This window comes from Danio rerio, chromosome 22 (assembly GCF_049306965.1).
Source record: "Danio rerio strain Tuebingen ecotype United States chromosome 22, GRCz12tu, whole genome shotgun sequence".
Classification (NCBI taxonomy): domain Eukaryota; kingdom Metazoa; phylum Chordata; class Actinopteri; order Cypriniformes; family Danionidae; genus Danio; species Danio rerio.
In genome coordinates this window covers 39,958,582-39,974,718 of record NC_133197.1, presented here as the reverse complement: position 1 = coordinate 39,974,718, position 16,137 = coordinate 39,958,582, and the positions used below count along the sequence as shown (strand labels likewise).

Here is a 16,137-nt window from a genome sequence, read left to right as displayed (position 1 = left end):
TGGTTTTTCCAATTATGTGCATTCAGATTTACTGAAATTCTGCTATAGTCATATAATGATTGCCTGATTAAAAAGCTAAAATTTATATATTATTTATAAAATTACCCAGTTGATTGTATCTACCTTATAGGCTGTAATCTAAACCCAAGCCTCACAGTAATGTCAACAATATTCATTATTGCTGAACAGTGTCACACAAAGTATGCTGTAAGTAGTGGTGTACCCCATAGACTTCACCTTCATGTTGGGTATGAAAATGTGCATTAAACACTGCACTACAGCGTTTTGATGATCATCCGACAAGCTAATCCAACTAAAAACAGTGATTAAAATATCACTAAATGCACTATTAAATATTTAAATAGAAAATGATATAGAGGAACTACAAAAAGGGTCACTCTTTGAGAAAAAACAGCCACTTTAACCAGGCTGGCTGCTGGTCCGATTAAACAGTTTATATTGAAACTTCATACAGTCGTCATTCTACATATTATTTGCAATGTTCAGCATGTAGATGACGTCGTTGTGTAATCCCAAATCACTGTAAATTTATTGGGGGGGTATACAAACAAATACAAACACCTATTTTACAAGAAATGTAAAAATGAAATGTAAAATGTAATTTAACTTTTTAGGTAATGTAAGATTGCGTAATATACATGCTTCAGTGATTGAAATGTATGCATTTATTTAAATTATAACTAAATTATTCAAAGGTATTTACGTTTTCAGTGTTTTGAGGGATATCTGGTGTGTTCTGACCTACAGTATCGTCTGATTCGCTATTTTGGAGGGTTCTGTGAGTCAAAACTATTTAAACTGCGTATATAAATTAGACTTTTTCGCTATGTGTAAATATAAACACCTATTTTACAAGAAATGTGTCTTGTTTGAACACATACGTCGACTGTTAGTCCTCGTGAGCCGCCGTTTAAGACTGTTGCGTGTTGAATGACTCGACCGCGATTATACATTAATAATGGTATGAACCATTATAGGGGGTGGTCAAATGAAAATGTATATTTTAATATTCAAATTATGCATATTATTTAAGACACAGATCACAGAAAACTATGTAATGAGCAGAATTCTACATAAATCTTGTCATTTAGGTGCAATCAAGTGTTACTTAAGCGGGTGAGATCCGCCCAAACCCCCCTGGTTGTACTGCTCCAATAACTGACCTTACAGCCTCACCCAAAATGGCGCAGTAACTAGACCCACTAGTTGCGTTTCTATAGCAACCCCGCTACTCTCGCGATAACGGAAAGCGCGAGAGCGACTGCGGCGCCCTATTTCCTTTCCTCGCTGTAAATGGGCAAGTGCGCGAGCTCTGTCAGAAATCAAGTCCTCGTTTGCAAACTTTCCTCACAAACAGCGTTTAACTTTCATCTAAAGCGGGCGACACAGCGTGTTCGGTTAGAGGGTGGTTTCGGAGCCGCCACGGCGCGTTTCAGCCGCTTGTTTGAGGCGTAAACAGTGTAAAACAGGAGTTGTGGGTGGGTTTGACGGTTATGGCAGCACCGCGACCCATTAAAGGCATTCTGAAGAACAAATCCAGTATTAAAGTCCGAGCAGAAGAACCAGTTCAGGACATCCCAGAGCCCGGAGCCCCTCTAAACTCTGAAGACGACCCTCAGTGAGTAAACCTCCTTTTTATTTGTGCTATCAGAGCAGACAGAAACACTGGGCGGCAGTTAAGATGAGAGCTGTCAATCAAACTCAAACTAACTGTCCATCAAATCAAACTCTGGCATGATGAGAACTAGTACTCGCATCTAGCCCTGTGCTGTACTGGTGCCAGATATATTACTGGGTTGGTTGGTAGCTGAAGCGGCTAATGGGTTAGCACCTGCCCTGTCAATGTCGAAATAATAAACCAAACCACCCTGCGGGATTTAACTCAAATTGAGAGAGGTAAAGTTGGTTTTATATTCGCACATGCGTTCATTTAACTGTCTCTATATTGTTTACCACGCTTATTTGAATATATAATCAGAATTAGCACGTTAGAATAACTTCAAAACAACATCAACTAATTGACTGTAAACATGATTGTACTCTGATAGAGTTAGTCATTGGCAAGATTTGCAAAGAATACTTTTCTGAAATGATTTTATAAAGCAGAATGTCTGAATATCCAAATATAAAACCAACTTGCCTCTATCTCAAATTGAAGTAAAGTTGGGATTATTCGTTAAGTGACAACTTGTGACACGCTATATATACTGTATGCTGTAAAATAAAAGAATGTGAAAAGTAACTGAAAAGATATATATATATATATATATATATATATATATATATATATATATATATATATATATATATATATAAGTAAATAAATATATATATATATATATATATATATATATATATATATAAATAAATAAATATATATATATATATATATATATATATATATATATATAAATATATATATATATATATATATATATAAATAAATAAATATATATATATATATAAATATATATATATATATATATATATATATATATATAAATAAATAAATAAATAAATATATAAATATATATATATATATATATATATATATATATATATATATAAATAAATAAATAAATATATATATATATATATATATATATATATATAAATAAATATATATATATATATATATATAAATAAATATATATATATATAAATAAATATATATATATATATTTATATATATATATATATATATATAAATAAATATATATATATATATATATATATATATATATATATATATATATAAATATATATAAATATATATATATATGTATATATATATTTATATATATATATATAAATAAATAAATATATATATATATATATATATATATATATATATATATATATATATATATATATATATATATTAGGGCTGCTCGATTATGGGAAAAATCATAATCACGATTATTTTGGTCATAATTGTAATCACGATTATTAAAAACGATTACTGTTAAAGTCAAAATTACTACTATTTATTTTAAATATATATTTCCGAAATGATGTTTAACAGAGCAAGGAATATTAACAGTATTTCCTCTAATACTTTTTCTTCTGGAGAAAGGCTTTTTTATTTTTATTTTGGCAAGAAAAAAAGCAGGTTTAAATATTTTGAAACCCAAGTCTATAATATTAGCCCCCTTAAGCAATATATATTTTTGATTGTCTGCCGAAGAAACTACTGTTATACAATGACCTGCCTAATTACCCTAATTAGCCTTTAAATTGCACTGAGAATCTGAGTGCATGTATGTTGAAAAATATCTAGTCAAATATTATGTGCTGTCATCATGACAGAGATAAAATAAATCAGTTATTAGAAAAGAGTTATTAAAACCATTATGTTCAGAAATCTTTCCATTAAACAGAAATTGGGGGGCGGGTTGCTAATATTCAGGAGGGCTAATAATTCTGGCTTCAACTGTATACAGTTATTTTCCTCACTGCAAAGGAAAGAGAAATAAATACAATAGAATAAAAATATGAAACAAACTGCTTTAAGCATCTTCACTGTAGGAAAAACATTTTAGCTGCAAAAGCTCTTCAGTCAAGAGCAGAGGCACGTTCTCCGTTTGTTGTTTGATTAATAATCATAAAAACAGGCGGCAGAAGGATTATCGCACCCTGTCTCTTTAATGGTTTCTCTTTCGTGTGTATTTTGATTCTCAACTCGTTTGTTTATTACACAAATGAGGGTTAATATAAATAATCACTATTACTGCATTTTGACTTTTTTTTTTTTTTTGCCACCCCAAGATTTGGTGCCTCTTCTGGCCACCCCTAAAAATTTTCTAGGCGCGCCACTGTGTACATATATGGTATTTTTATGCTTTAGAAGAATTAAAAATATACATGCAGCACATTTAAATAAGTGTGATTTCTGTACCATGATGTGGTTATGGTTATAAAGAGGTCTGATCACAACATGTCAACATAAAGGTGTAAAATGAACACTCCTGTCAATCTGTCTGTCATAAAACACAGCTGCCACCGCAGACTGGTAACATTAGAAGTGGTTTTTTTTGCCTGTAGGTCAATGTACATATAAAATTGATCTCATTCATTCTGACATTGGCTGGTCTAGATCCACCATGAGGACTTGAGGATGTGTCGAAGCTCTCTCCTTTTCTTCTGGAGGTCAGAGAGGTTGTGTCTTGTCAAGGATGAGACTGAAATAATGACTATCCTGTCTCCTTGTTCACTGAGCCGTCTGCCTTTTTATCCACACATATTGATTTATACTTTTAGGTCATCTGTAATGTTATATTTCCAGAAGGTATAAATATGTGTGTGTATATGTATGTATGTATATGTATATGCACTGTTGAATGTATATGCTTTCTCTGGAATATGCCCAATTAGTCCACATGTGTTTTGTGGACTTGAAGGTATCCATCCGTATCCATTGTGGCATTCTGTTGAGGGTTCTCTGGGAGTATGGGGTCAGGGGCACTCTTTAAAGGGCTGTCTTGTCCCTGTATGAACAAAGTAGGAGTCTGGTTTGGATTGCCGGCAGTAAGTCAAACTGGTTTCCAGTGGTTGTTGCACTCCAGCAGGGCTGTCCCTTGTCACCAACTCTGTTTATAATTTTTATGTACAGAATTTCAATGCGCAGCCTTGGGCTGAAGGTGTCTGGTTCGGGGACCACAGGATTTCATCTCTGTTATTGACAGATAATGTTGTTCTGTTGGCTTCATCGAACATGGACCTTCAGCATGCACTGGGGCAGTTTGCTGCAGAGTGTGATGCAGTTTGCTGCAGAGTGTGATGCGGCTGGGATGAGATTCAGCACCTCCAAGTCAGAGGCCATGGTGCTGAATCTTTGCCATCTCCAGGTTGGAGGAAAGTCTTTACCCCAGGTGGAGGAGTTCAAGTATCTCGGGGTTTGGTTCACGAGTGAGGGAAGGATAGAACATAAGATTTACAGGCAGATTGGTGCAGCAGTAATGCAGTCGATGTACTGCTCCGTTAAGGTAAAAAAGGAGCTGGGCTGAAAGGCAAGCTCTCGATTTACCGGTCCTGCTCTCGCCTATGGTCATGAGCTTTGGAAATGAGTTTTTTTCACAGGGTGGCAGGGCGCACCCTTATAGATAGTGTCAGGAGCTCTGTCACCCGGGAGGAGCTCGGAGTAGAGCCGCTGCTCCTCCACATCGAGAGAAGTCAGCTGAGGTGGCTCGGGCGTCTGTTTCAGATGCCTCCTGGACGCCTACCTAGGGAGGTGTTCCAGGCATGTCCCACCTGGAGGAGGCCTCAGGGAAGACCCATTATTTGCTGGAGGGAGCATGTCCTCGGCTGGCCTGGGAATGCTTCAGGATCCCCCCGCTGAAAGAAGTGTATGGGGAGAGGGAAGTCTGGGGTTCTCTCCTAAGACTGCTGCCCCTGTGACCCGGCCCCGGCCCTGGATAAGCGGCAGAAAATTACTTGACCTAAAAAATGAATATCTTTTTATATTGTTGTTTTAAATTTTATAATGTTTATTTTTATATTATTAAATCATGATTTTTAGTAATTTTTGTACTTGATTACATTTTTAATTAATTACATTGCATTTTCAAACAATATTATTCATTGATTTAGGATTTAAAAGCTTAAATAAGTACTTTTTTTTTAATAAGAAAGTTACTTTTAAAATGTTTTTACACTTTCAATTCCTAGACTCTCAAAATCACAAGCATAATCTGCAGATTTGTAAAAGAAATTCTGTTTTTACAGGAACATTTGTACAAAACAATGTTCTATTTATTAATTTATTAAGGAAGATGAGACCAAAATAATGGTGATTCTGTTAACTGAGCTGTCTGCATTTTATCGTTTTCAGCACACATGTTGATTTATGCTTTTAGGTCAACTCAAATTTGTACAGGATTTTTTTAGAAGCATCAGTAAAGGAGACTGCAGCTGATGATTATGCAAAAGTTGGTGTGTGCGTGTCTGTCTGTCTGTCTGTGGGCTGTATGTAGGTGTTGTGTTTGGCTCTTCTTCCTCTCTCCAGAAGACGTTGTTCTTGAATCCAGCTCTCCCACTCTGAGGAAACTAGGACACTGCGAGAATGACACTTATTCCTCAATTCTGTCCTGTGGGACGACCAGCCGAGCTGACTGCAGTGACACTCAATTAGACCTGCTTAAAAATGTATTTAGTGCTGCACCTAATCATCAGATGACGCTCAGTGTAGTAAAGTATAATATATATAATAGTAGAATCAGAGCTGCACGACTCTGGCTGAAATGAGAATCACAATTTGTTTTGCTTAGGATCAAGATCACTATTTTTCACGATTCTGTAGACGTAAAAAAAAGGTTTATATGAGTGGGTTATTATCATTGTTTTTTCCTAAACATATGGTGAAAACAACAACAATAATAAATTGCCTATGTGTAGATGTACTGTTGGTAAAAATGCTAAATTTTGTATAGACTTGGAATGGTGGACTTGAACAGACTTTAAATCTGTCCTGGTTGTTATTTCACAGTAAAGTGGCGACATTAGAATACACTAATAATAATAATAATAATAATATTTCCTTACATTTATATAGCGCTTTTCTAAACACATAAAGCGCTTTACACATAGGGGGGAATCTCCTCATCCACCATCAGTGTGCAGCATCCACCTGGATGATGCGACGGCAGCCATATTGCGCCAGACCGCACACCACACACCAGCTGATTGGTAGAGAGGAGACTGAGAGGAGTGATGAAGCCAATTATAGTTTGGGGATGGTTAGTAAAGCATGATGGACAGAGGCCAGTGGGCAAATTTGGCCAGGATGCCAGGGTTAAACCCCTACTCTTTTTCCAAGGACATCCTGGGATTTATTTTTATGACCATAGAGAGTCAGGACCTCGGTTTAACGTCTCATCCGAAAGATGGCGCTCACTGAGCACTATAGAGTCCCCTTCACTATACTGGGGTGTTAGAATCCACACAAACCTCAGGTTGGGCGCCCCCTGCTGGCCTCACTAACACCACTTCCGGCAGCAACCTAGCTTTCCCATGTGGTCTCCCATCCAAGTGATGACATTAGAATACACTAAGCTGAATAATTATGTTTGAGTCATATGCTTGCAATCTGTAATTGAAACATTATTACACCATTTTATTAACTGGTAATATCAGACATTTGTCATTATCTGATTTCCTCTTGCGTTATATTCAACATTATAAAGGCTAGAGTAGTTATGCTCATACAGTAAACATTTATTTTCATGCACAACACTGTGCTCTAAAATGCGGTCATCATTTAAATGATGTCCGCACAGGTTTCACTTTCACTTCCGAGTGCGGCTCATGGCTGCCGTCACTGTGAAAAAAAATATATAACAATGCACATGCAAACAATGTTTCCCATGCGGCTCTCAACCGATCGCTCTGTGCAACAAACAAAACGTCATTTACAACTTTATTAGATGTTATTCACAGCCTGTGCAGGTTCTGTTTACTAAAGTAAGCATCACTGGCGGGCACGCGCGTGTCCTCTCGGTAGTAGACCGTGTGTGCTCGTGGGATTTCACGTCCACGAATACGTCATTATATTAAGACTGAAATTACATTTTTCGTTGAATTAACGTTATGCTTTTTAAATCCAGTATGTGACACTTAACGTCATTTGGAAGTGTCTATGTTGTAATAAAGACTTGGTCAATCACCTTTACGCTTCTCTCTTGACCTTGAAAATGTAATTGGCTGAATCGTAGAATTAAGATCGTGTGTAGGGTAGAATCAAGATCGCAATCTTTTTTTCCAATAATCGTGCAGCCAACAATAGAATTCAATATTTACGCAGATTGTTTTTATATTTGCACATTCAGATATTTGCAAACTCTAAATAGCGAAATCATATTAGCAGCCAACGACTATCAAAGTACAACATTGTTCACAGTCAAATAAACAGTGTTAATGTACTTTTCAAGTCACACTTGCAGGTTGCAACAGCATCACTCGCAGCATCACTCGCACATAAGCGATCTTCACTGCCTGATAGATGCACGATATGAAGTGGGTCTCAGATCAGACTAGACGTCCTTTTCCCCCTCCATGTCTTTTAAATAAGATGGTTTATTTAACCACAGTATTTTCAATGGAATTTCTGTGCGAGCCTGTTGCTACTGATGGGCGCTAGTGGTTACAACGGTCTTTCATCTCGTTAAACGCTTGAACAACTGAGCGCTTAAGTCTGTTTAACTGAATGTATTTACATTACAACATCGTTGCTGTAAAAACAACCTTGTGAAACTGAAAATACTCACATTACGCTTTCACTGGAAGTTTATCGTTGGCTTTATAACTCTAGCTGTGCAAACAGCCCATTATTTTTTGTGAAAGAACAGATTTATTTACCAAATATTTCCATCCTATTCACATGATAGAATATTGAGCTTATAGTTTTTTTCAATGTGCTTTTTGCCATACTAATTCTGTTTAAGGCAATGTCCCAAAATGTGATTAAACTGTTCATTTTTGTTCTGGTAGTGAACTAATTCTTTAATTTAGCAGTTTTTTTTTTGTTACAAAACATTATTATTGTATGTTGTTATAAGTTATTGCAGAAATTTCATTTAAGAACATTATTATTTTTTCTTCTTGAGTTTTGAAATTACATGGAAAGAGAATTGCGTAAAATAATTTAATTGCTATATCTGTCTTTTAATGATGAAAACAGGTACTACAATACCATGAAGTCTTTTAAATATTACTATGTTTTGTTTTATATCTAAAACATGCTATAATCTAAACTACGTTTAATTTTAGCCACTATTGCTGTATTTTGCTGTGGCTCTGTGCAGTTTGGAATCGCAAATAATTTCTAAAAACTTGATTATAAAACCGCTTGGTGTGTATAATAAACAGCTTTGCCTATTCTGAAGGAAACGTGAGTGTTTGCTTGTGCAGTGTGAGCGTGTGGGTGGTTGACAGGGCATTTGTTAAGGTGTTTAGAGTGGCTTCTGGTGCGTTACACGGTTGCTAGGGTATTCTGGGTGGTTGCTAGGCTTCATGAACTGGCTAAACCCCAAGTATCTGCTATTTTAGTTTGTGGATATGGCTCAGGCCCTTCGTTCAGTGTTAGTCTATGGAGGTTTCGTTGTTTTCCACTGATAGTAAAGTTGTAAAATGGTAATTGTAAGCGCCTCCTAAACAAGCAGCATGATACTCAAACTGAGAGGTGAGTTGCACACTAGTTTAATAGCACACTCGGTAGTCATGCTCTGTTTTAGCTGTCGGTTTTAATGCTCATTCCAGTCACCACCTGTGCATTAAGTAGTCAATTTAAGGCCATATGTACTTGCAAAATAAAAGTTTTGCAAACAAATAGTAAAAAAAAATTAAATGCAAATTTTTAAAAAATCACAATTTAAAAATGTATTTTTGAGAAATAAAAATTAATTTTGCATACAAAAATGAAGAACCGCAATAGGAAAATTTTTGAGTAATAAAATTAAATTTGCAAACAAAAAAGAACTGCAAATAAAAATCAAGCAGTGCAAAAAAAAAATAAATAAATAAATATAAATATAAATATATATATATATATATATATATATATATATATATATATATATATATATATATATATATATATATATATATATATATAYACATATATATATATATATATATATATATATATATATATATATATTTTTTTTTTTTTTTTAAACGATACATTTTTTGCAAAACATTTTTATAGCATTGCCTTTACAAAACTGTGTCTCCACCTCTTTAATAATAAAAAGAATGATCTGTACAATGGTTTGAAGATGCAAGATGCGCAGCACCTGAAACTACGGATACTGGAAGCCTGTGCTGGGTTGCATTGACAATCCAATCTTTGGCAACTCATTTTTCTATTAGGGAGGATATCCTGTACCAACTTGTAGATCTCATCTTTGCCCTGATCTCTGTTGTTTTTCCTGGACTTTTATCCCCATGGAGATAAAAAGCTTGCTTGAATCATAAACTTTCACAGTGTTCAGCTCTCGAAACCACAGACAAGTTCCTTGAATTGTGTTTGTTCTCCCATTGAGCCGCTACATACTGCTGCTCATGTACTGTTTTTGTAACCGATGATCCGTTGAGTAAAAGCATGACCTGCTACATGCAACAGTGCACTATATGCACCCATGTGATGCAGTAAATCACTGTTCTCCCAACGTGAATGAACATAATCTCTTGATTATTTCGTGAGGGAACATGAAGAGATTAGCATTACTCGATTGGACTCCGCTTTACTTTTATTCAGCGCACGTTAGAGCAGTAAATCTTGCACTGATTGAGTCCAGCAACTCTCTACAAGATACCTAAAAATAATCCTCTTGTCAAAACAACAGTATCTTAGCCTCCGCTTTGAAAGGCTCTGGCTAAAAATCGTCATGTTTTAAATCCGGCATCAGGTTTGAGTGGATTTCTCCACGCTGGCTTTGTAACACAGCACCTCTGCAATCGGCGGTTGTGTAACTGTCCTTCTTCCATGTGGATTGGCACATTTTACTGCTACTGCTGAAGCATTAGCGGTCCAGTCCACTGCATTTCTGTCACTGAATTCATCCGAATGCACAGAGAACACCCATTCAGCCTACGAAAGCTAGACTGTTGCTTTAGTTAAACTGCTTGAAGGCCAATAAAATGCTGTGTTGTGAAGCTTCTCTGTCTTTGGATGTAGTGGAGGATTACAGATGTTAAGGCTGTAATTAATCATTTAAAGTAAAAGTGAATATACCAGTTGCTTTTAAAGCGACTTTGCTTAAAAATTGAAAAACAAATCATTGTTTTAGAGCAGAGATGCCCTAACTAGGTCCCGCGGGACAAAGTTGGTCCATGTTAAATTTTGATTCGGCTCACCATCCCATTTAAGAAGAGGGATGAGAATGATGGGTTGGTATCGATGTTGTCCATTTAAATTTAATGCAACCGTTGTTTGTTTGTTTTTAAACGTATTTACCTTTATCAGAATTAGACCGTATGATTACATTGTTTATATGAATTGCTTTAAAAAATGTTCCCTTTATGTTCTTATGTACAGTTGAAATCAGAATTATTAGCCCCCCTGTTTATTTTTTCCCCAATTTCTTTTGCAGATTTCTTCAACTAGAGCTGTGAACCTACACTAGTCTCAAGGTTCGGTTCGGTTACGATTATCATGCCATCGATTGGGTTCAATTCAATATTTTGGTGCATCACGGTGCATTGACGGTGCTTTTCATACAGTTTTATATTTTCTTCACAGCAGCAGTTCTTGTATTAAAATGTATGAAAATATTTATATTTATATGCTATTTGTAATACAATTTTTTCATTTAATACAGTCAGATACATAAACTGTACCTTTAAACAACAGGAGCATTTAGCAAATAATATAAACAAATATAAATATCAAGCTCACTTTCTGATCCTTGTCTAGTTCTCTTACACCTCTTTGATTGGTCACACCCTCAACAAAAATGGTTGCGATTGGCTCTTGCGTGCTGCGTTCTTCACAGATGAGTGATACTAATAAGCGGCAGGTGGCAGCGGCGATCACAGCTGATGCATGATAAACACGGTGGAGAAAACTCTGCAGACCCACGCTCGTTTCTGTATCCAGAAGTAACACTGTAAAACAGCCGAGAGGAGAAGAAAAGTCACGCTAGCAGGTCAAATGGGCGTGTGTGTGTGTGTGTGTGTGCGCGTGCGTGCGTCCGTGCGAGCGTGCGTGCGTCCGTGCGAGCGTGCGTGCGTGCGCGTGTGTGTGTTTGTGTGTGTGTGTGTGTGTGAGAGAGAGAGAGAGAGAGAGAGAGAAAATGGAGTACATTCATTCTCTCGATCTCCGTGAAATAGGGTCTTTTGTTGTATATGTCAGTGAAAGATTGATCCAGCAAACACACACAGTGAAATTGTGCACAGTTTATGAGTTTTAAGTAGTTAGAGCGTTGTAAATACTCGCCTCCCTCGCGACAGAGCGCATATGAGGTAAATTACGTCAGTAATAACCGGTTATGATTATTACTAAACCGATACCGAATTGTCCACGTTTGCATCGCGGTGCACCAAAGAAACAATTAATTTTGACAACCCTATCTTTAATACATTTCTAATAATAATGGTTTTAATAACTCATCTCTAATAACTGATTTATTCTCTTTGCCATGATGACAGTAAATAATATTTGACTAGAACTTTTTTTAAGACACTTCTGTACAGCTTAAAGTGACATGTAAAGGCTTCACTAGGTTAATTAGGGTAACTAGGCAGGTTAGGGTAATTAGGCAAGTTATATTATAACGATGGTTTGTTCTGTAGGTTATCAAAAAACAGCTTGAAGGGGCTAATAATATTGAGCAGAATTAAAAAGCTGCTTTAATTCTAGCCAAAATTAAACAAATAAGACTTTCTCCAGAAGAAAAAATATTATCAGACATACTGTGAAAATTTCCGTGCTCTGTTAAACATCTTTTATTTAAAAAAGAAATAAAATTAAAAGGAAGGAGCGAATAATTCTAACTGTATGTTATAGTACGTAAGTCGATTAACGTCATTACATCACCATGCTTTCCAATATCCTGATTGAATTAAAATCAGAGTTTCGGTGTCCATTTAAATGTACTGATTGACCTAAGACTTGAGAGAAGGCCTCATCTGCTGCTCTTATCATTAATACCATTAAGGCTCAGTATATTTGACTATGTATGCCACTTGCTGCTATTTATTTCTCTCTGCCGTTTCCAAGCTACTTGATAAAGTTCTAAAGTGGGGCAAAGTCCTGGGTTTAATGTGGCAGAGATCTCAGCGGAGCCGTTTGCATCAGGGCTAATAGCTTTATCTATAATTGTATGTTAAGCTCTGTGTTTCATCGCGTTCTTGCAGGAAAAAGTCACAGAAATGGGATGAAATGAACATTTTGGCCACATATCACCCGGCGGATAAGGACTACGGGCTGATGAAGATTGACGAGCCCAGCACGCCATACCACAGGTGAGTGCTATACAAATAACCTGACTATAGGAAAGATACAGCACTTACACATATAGGTAATTTACCTATTGAATAAATATGCTATCGTAGGGATAGTTCAGACAAGAATAAAAATGTACTGATCACTTAAGTGTAACCATTAACGTTTTTAATATCCATAAATTAGCAGGGTTTTTTTGTATTTTGTGGTTCATGTTTTTATTTTATTTTTTTACTTCTCCCTGTTTATTTCTGCTTTTGAATTGCAAAATGAGATCTTAATCTTTTTTTCAACAACATTCTATCTTTCAAAAGTTAATAATAATATTAATACAAATATAAAAAAGTATAAAATATAAAAAATATTATAAAAATATATATAAAAAGTTATATAATTATATAAGTAAAATATAAAAAAAGTTAATAAAAATTTTACTTAGACTCTATACACACACACACACACACACACACACACACACACACACACACACATGCCATTAATGCATTTTAGACTGTTAGTGGTTTTGAAGAACACTATTAGTTTGTAATGTGGTTGTTCAAAATGCTACTGTGCAGATTCAGGGGAAAAATCAAATATGAAACTTGCTCTTGTTTGAGCAGTTATGATTGATTGAATTATTAAATGGAGGTCCAGAGTATGCTTCATGTAGTCCATGCATATTTAGAGGAAATGCAAAAATAATTTTGTAAATGCTTAATTGGGTTCATTTAATAAAATCAACTAACAAAACACATTCAGCTTTACAATTAAATATATATATATATATATATATATATATATATATATATATATATATATATATATATATATATATATTATTATTATTATTATTATTAGGATAAATGAACAAAGATATCGAATTAACGATTAATTACACAATATTTAATCTAAATAAGGTTAAATAAGATATCAGTGATCCAAAATGTAAGTAAACTAACATTTTTATTTAACAATTTTAATCATTTTTAAATAATTAATATAAAAAAGCAGGATAAGTGGAAGAAAATGCATAATATAAAAAGGTTAAATTAGATTCTAATAAATTGTAATCATACAAAATGTACAACAATAGTCAAATATATTAATTATCAAGATAAATACACAAGTTTTTTATTAACAGTTTTTATAAATTTAACATTAATATAAAAAGGTTAAATAAGTACTCTAATTAATGCTACTGATCCAAAGTGTCAAACTATAATTTATTTTAATTTAATCGAATATTATATAATAATGAATATATATAGCTCTGGTTTCCCCCACAGTCTACAGATATCCATTATAGTTGGATAGGTTTTGTATAAATTAAAATAATAAAGGTTAAATGAGGCAAAACATTCAATAATGAGAAAAAAATGTGAAGATGGGTGTCCGTCAATTAAGGATTATTATTTTGGGGTCTATGGCATCCTAATATTCCACCAGCATCTAACCACTGTCAGGCTTTTTTTTAACCATTAAATATATTTCATAAGAATGTGAATTTTTTTTAGACATTATCAGACAGGGATATTACACTGAGAGTGCTTTGATGGATGTTTTTAATTTATGTTATTTGTTAAGTCATATTTGAAGATTTTAATGTAAAATTGAGTAAATGTGTTGGTCAGAAGTTGCTGATGTGGCAATAAATAAACAAACAAACAAACAAACAAAAAAGCATCTAAATATTGATGATGCTGGATTAAAAGGATTTGCTTATTATTTCTGGCCAAACCAGATTTACCAGTTTAATTATTCGCATTATTATTATTGTTGTTGTTGTTGTTGTTGTTTTTATTATTATTATTAATATTATTGTTTATATTAATGGTATTATTATATTATAATTAAAATTATTATTATTATTATTATTATCATTATTATTAATATTATTATGGGGCCAAACAGAATCTGCTGATGTATTTGTTATTACAATTTTAATACAATTTTTGTTGATTACATTTTTAGTAAAATTTTTGAGTTTAGGGGCTAAAATTGAACACTTACAATAAAAAAAACAATATTTTAAAATGTATAATATGTTTGTACTGCAAAAACCTGTTAGAAGCACTTGTTAGGTAAACACTACAGTAAGTCTGTCATATAATACACACACTAAAAGACAAAATAGTATTACTTTACTGTGCAGTCGTTGTAAATAATTCATGTACATTTGCATTTTAATCAGTGATATCACAGAAATGAATTTACATGTAATAGACTTAAACCAGTTGAATGATCACTTAAAAATCTGTTTAGCTTCCTGCGTATTTCTGCCATGCAGATTCTGCCTGTGCTTATAAGTGTTTATATAGTTATAGCTTAGCCTGTAGCCCTTAATGCTGGAGAGTGAGCAGTAATTGTTTGAGGGTCTTCTATGGATTGTTAATATATATACTGTCTGGCTCTTCTCTCTGGATATGTTACTGCCCTGTCTGCAAAATACAAGGGCAGCACTGAGGCTGCAACTCAATATGACAGGGCAAACTTGCAGTAAAGGTCATGCTGTGTTTGGCAATCAGCCAAAAACTCTGCTTTTTCTCTCAGGATGGTGGGCGATGAGGAGGACGAGGGGGCGCTCAGCGATTCGGAGGGGAACACGGCGCTGCCCGGCGATGACCTCGCTCAGAAGTAAGTGATGCATGATGCATCATCAGTTCAGCAGAGATTCACATCTGTGCTTTAACTTCCACTATATCAACACTTTTTACCTCTCTCTGAGTTTGTAATGTCATGGAAAACCTGGAAAATTGACATGGGTTTGACATTGACTGGAAAAATAGAAAAAGAAACATACCCACGATGTTTTGAAAAAATTGATAGTCTCCATTGTTGGCATCATTTCTAATGAGAGTTTGGTTGGCTGGAATTGGGTGCTGTGAAGCAGGATAAGCAGTCCAATTAAATGAATTCAATATTTATTTAGTCTTAATAGTGCAAACATTTCCATGTTTTCTAAAGCCTGAAATTCATCATACCCATGGCGAATTCTGATTTAAAGGGACTTGAAACCCGCCTCTGTCTCAGCAGGGTGTTTTCACACCTCTAGTTTGAAAAAAGTCAGGAAAGTGGATGAGTCCAGCTTTGTTCAGGTGGGAGTGTTCATCGGCGAAAGAGGGACGGGTTTGCATAAAGGGGAGTTTTGTTATGTGCATGGCACAAACACAGACGCA

At 34.7% G+C, this 16,137-nt stretch overlaps 2 protein-coding genes across 3 annotated transcripts in view; one reads left to right on the top strand and one right to left on the bottom strand.

The window, feature by feature from the left end:
• The first annotated feature begins 1,339 nt into the window (after positions 1 to 1,339).
• Positions 1,340 to 16,137, top strand: part of ppp1r2 (protein phosphatase 1, regulatory (inhibitor) subunit 2) — a 30,183-nt gene continuing 15,385 nt past the window's right edge. The window contains 3 exon segments of the mRNA NM_205668.1: positions 1,340 to 1,639; positions 12,874 to 12,981; positions 15,512 to 15,595. Coding sequence (NP_991231.1) covers positions 1,515 to 1,639; positions 12,874 to 12,981; positions 15,512 to 15,595 — 317 coding nt within the window. The 5' untranslated portion in view covers positions 1,340 to 1,514.
• The window catches only part of psmd1 (proteasome 26S subunit, non-ATPase 1), a 198,210-nt gene continuing 189,165 nt past the window's right edge, over positions 7,093 to 16,137 (bottom strand). For both annotated transcript variants that reach the window (XR_012397390.1, XR_012397391.1), the window contains exon 15: positions 7,093 to 7,574. The gene's annotated coding sequence lies outside the window, so the exon portion shown is untranslated. The remainder of the gene's footprint in view (positions 7,575 to 16,137) is intronic.